Source organism: Anas platyrhynchos, chromosome 4, assembly GCF_047663525.1.
Source record: "Anas platyrhynchos isolate ZD024472 breed Pekin duck chromosome 4, IASCAAS_PekinDuck_T2T, whole genome shotgun sequence".
NCBI classification, from domain to species: Eukaryota; Metazoa; Chordata; class Aves; order Anseriformes; family Anatidae; genus Anas; species Anas platyrhynchos.
In genome coordinates, this window is record NC_092590.1 from 72,151,154 (window position 1) to 72,161,951 (window position 10,798).

The window sequence follows — 10,798 nt, forward strand, 5'->3', positions numbered from 1 at the left end:
AATGCTGAACAAGAGATGTGGGCAAAGGGGAAGGAACTTCCAAGATGGGTACATCACTTAAATTGTACTGCTTTCATGTCTTAGAATTTTACTGAGTGCAGAGCCAGCCTGATTGTTATCGCACACAGAGGGGCAACTTGGAGGCATCCTGCAACAGCTCTTGCAGAGGAGAAAAATGCAGGACCTGTGTACAAACTCTGGGGGGAGGGAAGGGGAAGAGCATGAGGTGATAGAAAGTAAACTCAGTTCTCCTTGCATCTTCCCTAAATACTACTGGTTTCAGCCAGGAGCACGAAGTATGTGGATACTACCCAAAGAGCATAATGAAACAGCAAAAAGAACACCTACAAGTGTATAGTTGTTTATATAAGTGTGTATTTTTTGGTGTGTGTGTGTATATATGTATATAATGAGAATGCAGATGAATTTTCTATAAGTGAAAATTAATTTCAGTGCATTCTCAATGGTTTTGCTTTTCTTCCATTTGTAAAATTAAGCAAAATAATGCAAAAACTCAAAACAAGCCACCTACCCGCTGAGATTTCAAACTGTTTACAGTCTAAAAGCTATTGCAAACTAGTGGCTGAAGACTCTTGGTCTGGCTTGGTGCAGCTCAACAAGGGCAAGCAGGCAGAGCACTTTCAATTTGAAGCTGTTCGTTTTGCTGGGAGGTTTGTGGCAATGTCTCTATTCATCCATCCGTTGTTTGGCCCAGCTTTGCAAAAGAAAGTTTAGCCAAGTGCTTAAATAGCGTTTGGACCTTTTGGAGGAAATTAATAGTGTGAGTTTCGCTTGTTACAGAAAGACAAGAGACAGTGAGCTCTGTAAATCACCATGAAGAGGATGTTCACCACTTCAGGGCAATGCTGAGCTTCTCAGAGCTGGTAGGTGCCTCCTATCGGCCTTCAAGAGCACATAGGTAATACTGCAGTGATCCCTGTGCTGATCTGAGACCTTTATATCTGACCTCTTCCTTTTGCTCTTATGCCCAGAGACGCCTCATGTTTTTTTTTTCTCAAAGTTTGCAGACAGGTCCTGTGCTTTTTCTCTTTGAGGTCTGTTGTAGGAAGTTTCCGAGATGCTGTTCTGTGACAACAAGCTGGCTCCATGCTCAGTAAAACACTAAGATCTGAAAGCAGGACATCTAAGATGCGTTTACCTTCAAAGTTAGCTGCTGTACAGTGGTAATATTTTTTTTCTTATTTATTTAAAAGACATGATGAAGACATGGATAGTGGAAAACAAGTTATCCCATGCTGCAGGTGGTAACCAAATGCCCCTAATGGAGAGGCCACCTGGGTCAGGGCAAGATTGCTGGGTTTGTGATGCAGGAAACTGCATTCTTAGAATTAATGCAAAATTGTGCCAGCTTCTACAGCAAGAGAGTGCTGCTATGGCCACAGATGACAATGGTTCTTAAAAAGCTTACAGTTCCTGAGAAGTAACCCCTTGACAGCAGTAAATTTACAACCAGAAATCTAGAATGACTATTACGTGTTGTCTTTAGATAAACATCCCGTTCCTGTTTCCACCTTGCCACTTTTTGAACGCTGACAGAATCAGCAGAAATCTGGCCGTTATTACATTTCAAAAATAATAAAAGAAAGATATTTTATTTAAAAGTGTGTTTGTGTTTTACTGGGGGTGTTTTCCAGACAGTTTCTGGTAAATGTCAACCTGTAGCAGGTCTCACAGGTTCATGGGAATTCGTGATGCCTGTGCTTGAAATTATAGTAACACAAAAAACCCCACTTATTTAGAAGTTTAGTGACCTTATGGCATAAGCAATGTTATTCAATACTGATTTTAATTGTTGTTTAAGGTTATGTTTCTTCATAAGACATAAATTTACACTGTAGCTCTTGAGTGTGGGCTAGAAGCGGCCATTTAAATACCCTTCTCCTCCTCCTGTATTAAAGAGCCGTCCTGCTGCCTCCAGGCCCTAACCTTTAAATCCCGGCCAGCCTCCCCTTTCCCTTTTTCTCCTTTTTTTGGGGGGGTTTTGGCGCTGAGAGGGAGGTGCCTCAGCCATGGCGCTGCCGGGGGCCGCGCTTGGCTCTCCCGCCAACACGCCCCGGGCCGGGCCCAACCATGGCGGCGGGGGGGACGGGGACGGAGCCGGGAGCGCCTTGAAGCCTCCCGTTCCTCCATCAACCACCGAGGAGCCCTCTTGGTTCTCGGTGAGGCTCGACGGCGGCCCGGCGGCCGCATTTTCCCCCTCTTCAGCCCTCCACACGCCCGTGTGTCCCCCCGGGGCGCCGCGGTGGAGGGGCCGGCGGGGAGGCGGGCTCGGCGCTGCGGCGGCGGGAGATGTGAAGCGGGGCCGGCTGTGCTCCCTGCCGCCTCACGCCATGGCTGCCCGGCAGCGGAGCCCTCACGGCGCCGAGACCGCCAGGTAGGAGCCATGGGGGAGCCCGGAGGTCCCCCTCGGCCATCTCCTTTCACCCCCTTCCTCCTCGCTTCCCTCCCTCGCTTCCCCCTCAGCGCGGCCGCCTCATGAGGGGGGCGCCGCCGCCGCCATGTTGCGAGCCGCTGGCCCCTCGGTGAGGGGACGCCGCGTCGTTGCGGGGAGTTGTGTTTTTTTTTATTATTATTTATTTTTAATAGAGATGGAAATAACGGCTTTGTCTTGTCCGCCGGCAGCCCGCAGTCTGCTCCTCGGTGGTGCCAGGGGAGGAAGCGCGGCGCGGATGGGAAGCGGAGGCGGCAGAGCCAGGACGGCGGCGCGGCGAGGGACGAGAGCTCCGGCAGGGCAGCCGACGGCAGGCTGGGCAGGTAGGTCCGGGGCTGCTCCCCTCGGGGAAAACCCTGCTGGAACACCGATAAGGGCAGCATCCAAATGCCTCCTGAGCACCGAGAGGTGTGGGGCACCTCTCCGGGATCACATCCCATGGTCTGAGTGTCCACACAGCAAGGCTGTTTTTCCTCACACATGCTATGATCCTCCCCTGACACAGCTCAGTGCACAGTAAATAGGAGAGAATAATCTACTGTGGTGTCTTGGAGTTGCTCCTTGAGAAAGAAGGCTCTTTAACCTTTTAACCTCATCAGTGTGTATAAATATTTGAGGGGAGAGCAGCAAGACGATAGAGCCATGCTCTTTTCAGTTGTGCCCAGCGACAGAGTGAGAGGCAACAGCCACAAACTGAAGCACAGGAGGTTCCAACTGAATACAAGGGGACGCTTCTTCCTTGTGAGGGTGACAGAGCGCTGGGACAGGCTGCCCAGAGAGCTTGTGAGGTCTCCTTCATCAGAGATACTCAAAGTCTGCCTGGGTGCCATCCTGCACAATGTGCTCTAGGTGATCCTGCTCAGCAAGGGGGTTGGAGTAGATGATCTTTAGAAGTCCCTTCCAGCCTCGACCATTCTGTGATTAATTCTGATGAGTTGCACTGTTTTTCTTTATTTTTTTATGCTTGTGCTTTATGCCTGTTTACTGCTGTTTATCATGATGTGCTAACAGCATGAGCCAACCCATCTGTCCTTGTGGGTACAGGCTGTGCTTTCTGTTATGGTAAAAAAAAAAAAAAAAAAGAAAAAAAAAAGTTGGCTAATGAAACATGAAAGTCTGTGAAGTGATCTGCTCTTATTTTTTTTCTGAAGTCTTACTTCTGAGGATGCTACATTGCCCCAAAAAGTTGTTTCTAAACAAATGTAGAGGGACCCACTTCTGAGGTCAGTCACTCTGTTCATAGTGCTGACATTTGCCTTCCTTGCCATTTGCCTTCCTTACCATTTCCCCAGCACAGGAAGTGACAATTTAGTGAATGTATCTTATTTTATAGCGCTGTTTACATCTGAGCTATAAATACCAGGGTACCTTTTGTTCCTCTCATCAGTGGATGGGAGTTGCAGCATATAGCCCTGTTGATTGAACCTAGGCTTCTAATCCAGAGTGAGATGGGTTGTACCTAAGAAGTACACGTCTTTGTTTGCTGATGATAAGCCTAGAAGAGACTGATCAATGGATCAAAGGCTGATATAAAAAATAAATTACTAAATTAATTTCAGGAAGCATGCTTGAATTGTTTACTTTGGGACAGTCAGCAACGCACCATTTTCTTCCACGGGGGAGCAGTAATCAAATGGGATCTGCTTTTTCAGTTAGAGATGAACTTAAGTAAATGCTAGAAATCAGTTTTGGATGAACAGATATTTGCAAGGTGACTTGTAACTTTTTTGAGTTGGCAGCTGGAGTTCATCTAAAAAGGACTTCCAGCATGAATTTAACAAAAACATTAAAGTAGTGTAAGCCCATTTCTGAGCTGGGAGCAGAAAGGGATTTGGAGCTGGTTTTAGTGCAGATGGGTCAAATTCCCTGACTTCAAGAGACTTCTCTGGGCAGAACTTTTGTAACTCTCCAGAGAATTTCCAGATCTAATGAGAAAGCTCTGGTCCATGGGATGCGGTTTTGATTTTGTACTTTAGGAAGATAAATCATCAGGACAGGAGGTGGTCTGGAAAACATATTTAATAATCTGAATGTAGGCAGCTGTCAGCTGGGAAAGGTTATAAGCTTACTCCCTTTTAACAGTCCAAATCTGCTCGTGATGTTAATGGGCTGCAATGAAGTTGTTAAATGCTGTTTGCAAGGTCAGAGCAAATCTCAGGTTACCAACTGAAAACTGAGTGTGTTTTTTAATGATCTGTACAATAAAATTACATGTTCTAACTTTTGTCTCTTATAGCTAACGAGTCTGCAATCATGAAAGTAAATATTTGATAAATTGTTTAGTGGAGTGAAAATACGGAAGTGAGTAAACGAGTGAAGACGATAATTCACATACCATATTCTGAAGGAAACCAACTTAAACTTACTGAAGTGTAGGCTAGGTAACTTGCTACAGTGGTTAGTTTCTACAGATACCTACCTAAACTTCTTAACAAAAACAAAACAAAAACAGACAACCTCGAAGTGGATCTATCAATTGTTTAGTTTTAAAATGCTGCCATTTGCACAGAAACATAGAAGATCTTCAGAATTGTCATTACTGTACATGAATATATCAAATAGCTACCGAGCTGTGAAGGGGGGAGATGGTAGGAGAGCAATGAAATACAATGAAGTAAATTCTTACTTTTTTTTTCTTCTTCAGCTTTACAACACCTGAAGGCCCTGGCCCCCTTTCCCGGTGTTCAGACTGGGCAGCTGCAGTGGAAGAAGATGAAATGAGAACCAACGTTAACAAAGAAATTGCAAGGTACCCATGGGTGTTTTAAGATGTGGAGAAAGGAGGGAAAATGGCAGTTTTCTTGTAGAATCTGTATTGACTTGTATTTTTAACTTAACTGTTGTAGTAAAACCAGACCAACCTTGGCCTTAGACTCAGAGGTAGCAAGTTCTGCTTTAGGCTAGCTGTGGCTTAGGTCCTGTAGCAGTGACATAGTACACTGGAGAGTCACTAAACCTCTCCTTTTTGGACAAAACTTCTCCTGTGTCTCCAGATTTAAATGATCTCCTTTGAACATCCTTTTGATATTTACTGTTTTTGTGTATTTTTACCATGGGAAGGTTTTTTAGACAGAAGAGTTGAGAAGTGAAAGTTCTTGGAGCTCTGCTTTGTTGTTTGGTTTTTTTTGTTTTGTTTTTAGGGAAAAACTGAAGCAACTGTTCCATAGTGGGAAGGTACTTAGGTTGATTTATTTAAGGCTACTGTTTAACTGAGAAGTAAAATTAACTGTGAGCTGGGACATGCAGCCTTATCTGTTCTCTTTGTGTATATTCTTACTACTGACTTGAACTCTTACAGATACAGAAGAAAACTACTGATAAATGAGTTTTCAAGAGAAAGAAGGTCCTCTTCTGGAAGGTAGGTTTCTAACTTAGCTGACAAACAATAGGTTTGAATTTTCAAATGTTCTGTGTTGCTTCGGAAAACTAAGTAGTTCATCCAAGGTCTCCCCTGATACTGAAATTCAGTAACATTCTCAGCATCCATTTGAATTTTTTTAATGTTTCTTTTTAATTTTTGGCATACAAATTTGTTCTAGGTGTATCACTTATTTTCTGGTACCCCCATTTTATATTACTTTTTTCTTAGTTCTGATTCAAAGGAGTCCACTGCACCAGTAGAACTTGAGACGGATGAAGTGGTTTTGATGAGAAGACAAAAACAGATAAACTATGGAAAAAATACAATTGCGTACGATAGATACATTAAAGAAGTTCCTAGGTAAGTTGCTTGAGTTTCTGGAAAACTAAATGTATAAATAGAGGTCATATCTGTTCTTTGAAAGCACGTGAACATACTAAACTTGATATCTGAGGTATCTACATATGAAACTAAGATATTTTTTTTTTACCAGATAAGCGAAATGAACAAATTAAATGTGTCTTGGATTTTTGTTTATTTTACAACTACTCTGTACATGAGGAAATGTACACATACATTTCCTTTCGAACTTCCTCATGCTGCAGAAATGAAAGTGTAAGTTCTTTTGCTGTGCTTGTCAGAGGAAATGAAACTGCTTTTTTTTGCAGCCAGTTTTCTCATTAGTAAACTGACAGACAAAATGGACTATGGTTTCTCTTATGGTTTGGATTATATGTTATATGCAGAAACTGCATAATTAAGTTTTCAGGTCTAACATTGACGTTTTTTTTCCCACACTTGATGAAAAATGGAAGAACTAAAATGTTCACATGTAGATGCCAGCCTTTCACTTGGGTATTGGAATTGTGCAGTAGTCTTTTTTGTTGGTGGTTTTTGTTTGTTAGTTTTTCCTCAGAAATCACTTAGAATTTACTGGGTTGTAATGAGCATGGGCAGCAGGCAATCTGCCTTAACTTTTACAGGTACCTGATATCTCTGTGTGAAAAGCATTAATAATTTTTTCATGTCTAATACAGATGCCATCGTATACCAGGAGTTCACCCCAGAACTCCAAATAAATTTAAGAAGTACAGCCGTAGGTCATGGGACCAACAAATAAAACTATGGAAAGTTGCACTGCATTCCTGGGATCCACCTACTGAAGAAGGATGTGATCTGCAAGAAATGTATGTATAGAATCTTAAAGAGAAATGTATATATTAAAAAAACACAACACCTTATGTTAAAAAAATAAAGCAGCGTAGCTATTTGGGAGACAAGTCAGTGATTACTGAATGTTTTCCTTAGTTAGTTGTCCACAGTTAGTGTTCTTGAGAGCTACTCAGTTCCTTCTCAGAGTATGTAACAGCTTTCTGGACCTAATTGGTGAGACTGGACTTGTAAGGGCATATCTATATACCCCTCATTTCTTTTAATGTATTTCCACTGGATGAGATCAGAGTTCATGCTGCAGTGCTTTATAGAGGGAAGTATCACACCAGCAAGGCAGAATGTTCTTTCAGGGCAGTGTAAATTGATTAATCTGTGGTAGAAGCAGTGCTGGAGAATTCTGACAGATTTCATGAATACTTAGCTCAGAACAGAATGATGCAAATAGTTATTTTTCTCTACAGAAAGCAATAAAACTGGTCAGGGAATATCCAAAATAAAACTGTGGTATTACAGAATGAAGGGATGCAGACGTAACTAATTCCTCAGGAAACAGATTTGTGGTGACAGACCACTTGATCATCTCCCTTGGCACCCCCCCCCAAACAATGGTGATGATCTTAAAATCAATATGGAGCAGTGGATCTAAAAAAGCAAGGGCTCACTTTAGCTTTCTTTTACTTGTAATCAACAAGAAGGGAGTTAAGTGGTATTTCATCCTGAAACCTGCAGTATCTGTTGGTGTTGAAATGAATGTTAGTCTGTCTTCAGATTCTAGCGTCCAGTTCTGTGTATTGTGGCTCTTAAATCTTGTGTGGAAAACAAAATGAAAACCTTGCCCAAGGAAATAAAAATTCTTTGCTCTTTCCGTAACTGTTGTTCTCTATATTGAGGCATTGCTTGAGCGTTGGGTTGTTTTAGTTGCAGTACTCGATCTCAAGGCTTTAACATAGTCTTCAGTCATTTTGGCTGTGTAAGTTAACCTGCTGTTCTGTTTTGTCTCAGCAGTTCTGTCACCTCTGTATAACCTCTGCAAGTCTCGTTGCTCTTGTTCTGACATTGCTTTCCGGTCTGCGCCCATGAACTACAATAAACCTCCTGTTAAAAAATGTAATTGGTTCTAAGGTGTATGCTTTTTAATTATTTTACAGTAGTCCTGTTGACCTTGGTGAGATGGAGACAGAATCCGTAGGAAGCCATTCTACAGAGTCTCAAACGAGCTGTCAAGATAATGATGTAAGAATGCCTGTCATTTGCATAAATATTTGTTTAGTAATTGGTCCATTAATTAGAATTGTGGCCAGAGTATCCTGAATACACAAGAAGCTCCACAGTCAGCTGTGTTTAGGGGCTGAGCAATTACTAAATTCAGACACATTCACAGTTGTAATCAATGTCTGTCTGTAGCCTGAATTTAGAGAATTGTAACTTAAATGTCATCTGAGATGATCACTTAACTAATTTTTTGTAGCTTGCAGAAGAGGATACACCTGTTCAAAACATATCACTGGTGAACTGTGATGTAGAGAGGAAATGCTACTTTACCTTGCAATATCTGATTTTAAAACAGGAAACAATTGGTGTAGTTTTCTGGGCATGAGTGGACATTTTGAAGGCTTTTTTTGTACCTAGAAAATACGTAGCACAGCTGAGCAGTGCCCTTTTCTAAAGATTTACTAGTGCTTTTCTTGCTGTTAATACATCTTTCGTGATGATTATTGATGCTGTATAACGTTTCGGTATATGCATACACTGATCCTTAAGATGTACATAAGAAACCTTAGAAAGTAGTTGAATGGCCTTCACTTAAATCTCTTCAGACTAGTCTAAGGTTTTTATATAGCCTTTTTAAAAAAAGTGTTTTTAAGTCTCTGTTACAGAGTTGTTTAAATGAACTGAAGAAGTTAAATGAATTATTGCATAAGCAAACCTGTATTTAACTTCTTATTTTTAACATTTTTTGTATTCCAGGATACCTGTTCTGGCACTCCCACCAAAGTTAGACACATTGACTATCAAGCAGAAGGTGAATTTGACTTGGAAGCATGTTTGAGTGAGCCACTTAAAGATTTCAATACTGTGAGTTAAACAGTCTTATGCAAATTGGTTTAGGGGAAATTTCTTTTAATTTTGAGAGGTTAGCTTGATTCATAAACTGGGTGTTTTCTACCTGATAATAGTAAGAAAGTTTAAGCAAAGTTAAAGACTGTTCTCTAAGTCAAGGTTGGTCTACATACTCTCTGGACCAAACTTATGTAAAAATAGAATTAAATTGTGTGACTTCTTTTTAACTTATGTCAGATTTTTTTTATAAAACCTTTCAATAGAAAAAAATAGCCCAAGGCAGTGCTATTCTCAAGTGATTATAAACAGTTCAGCAAGACCTTACAATTTATTTTGTTTGCACCATTGCATCCCTTATTTCAGTTGTCCACCTGCAGATCAAGAGCAAAATACGGAAATGTTTTTCAGCGTCTGTATGTCATTTTGCTTTTCCATCTGTCTCTACAAAGATCCGTCTGGAAGTAATGCAGGCGGTAGCTGAAGCATACTGCTGATTAGTACTAGCACACTTGTCTGTTGCAGTCACTAAAGTTTAAACTGCCTTACCTTTTAAAAATGAAAAAAAAAAAGATAATTTTTATTTGCAAAAATGTTTCTGAAACAATTGGAGAAGAATTACTCAAGAAATTAGTTGATATTGTAAAGACTAGGTAGCAGTAATATTGTTTTAAGAAGCAGTAGCATGAATTTGAGAATTGTAAATATTAATGAGTTGTTTGTTAATACAGTCAAAACAAAATGTTTAGGGAAAATAATTGATGCTTTTTAATTTGCCAATTTTAAATGTAAAACTTGTAAATGATAACACTGTACAGACTTTCTGCTGAAAGCAGTTAATGTTTCTATTGCTTTTGTATGGGACGTTGCTGGAAAATAAATGGATGTGCATTTCTTTATGACTCTTCAACTTCATTTCCTACTGTGGATAACAACTTCATTTGTTAATAACTTCATAACAACTAATCAACTTCATTTATTCTGTGGATAACAAAATGCAGAGAAAATACTGAAAGCCATACATCTGAGACTGATATTAATAATAAGCTAGAGTATTATATGGGTTTTAGCAATGTCCTCTGACTTTGAGAAAGACCTAGAATCTGTTTGTATGCAGGCCACTGTGGTGAATTTCAGACTGGTTTGTAATGGGTGAGCCTTTTGCAGTCTCCTTCAAAGCAGTTTAGTTTAGTAGGTATCTATGAGCTGGTTACTAGGCTGTGTTCTCTGGAACTTCTTCTGGAAAAACTAGGTGGACAGTTAAAGCTCTGTTAACAAGATCTCACCTTATTTGATCTCTAACATGGAATTTCTGGGTGTTGGTGTTCTGTACATGCTAGCTAAATGGCCTTTAAACTAGAGTTCAGTAACAGTTCTGAATGTCAAGGTATGATTCTAACTTGGGTGGTAGGGCTGACAGGCAAGTCCACATGAAGCTCCTTGGGAACACCATTTCAAATCACGACTATCTGCTGTTGGGTATTCTGTGTTGTTTTTTTTTTTTTAATGGTTAGTGCATCTGATTTCCATCAACCACTTAATGTAGTTCTGCCATTGTGCCACTTACTGTTGGCAACTGGTGGTACTAAATGTTTTCGTGAGTTTTTTTGTTTGCTTCACTTTTAAATGTTTTGAAGATTTGTAATGAGTCACATGCAGTCAGGAACAAAGCTACTCGTATCGTAAATAAGAAACCGATAGTACACACTTCAGCATTGGTCAAGAATAAAGTATTAATGTTAAATGAGGTGGTG

General features: G+C 40.7%; 1 protein-coding gene across 1 annotated transcript; it reads left to right on the plus strand.

Moving 5' to 3' along the window:
• The first annotated feature begins 2,015 nt into the window (after positions 1 to 2,015).
• SLBP (stem-loop histone mRNA binding protein) lies at positions 2,016 to 9,943 on the plus strand. Its single transcript, XM_027455698.2, has 9 exons — positions 2,016 to 2,395; positions 2,644 to 2,775; positions 5,097 to 5,201; positions 5,751 to 5,810; positions 6,042 to 6,173; positions 6,851 to 7,000; positions 8,135 to 8,219; positions 8,955 to 9,062; positions 9,411 to 9,943. Exons 1-9 carry the CDS (start codon positions 2,031 to 2,033, stop codon positions 9,510 to 9,512), a joined length of 1,239 nt encoding a protein of 412 aa, XP_027311499.1. The 5' UTR covers positions 2,016 to 2,030; the 3' UTR covers positions 9,513 to 9,943.
• The last annotated feature ends 855 nt before the right edge of the window (positions 9,944 to 10,798 follow it).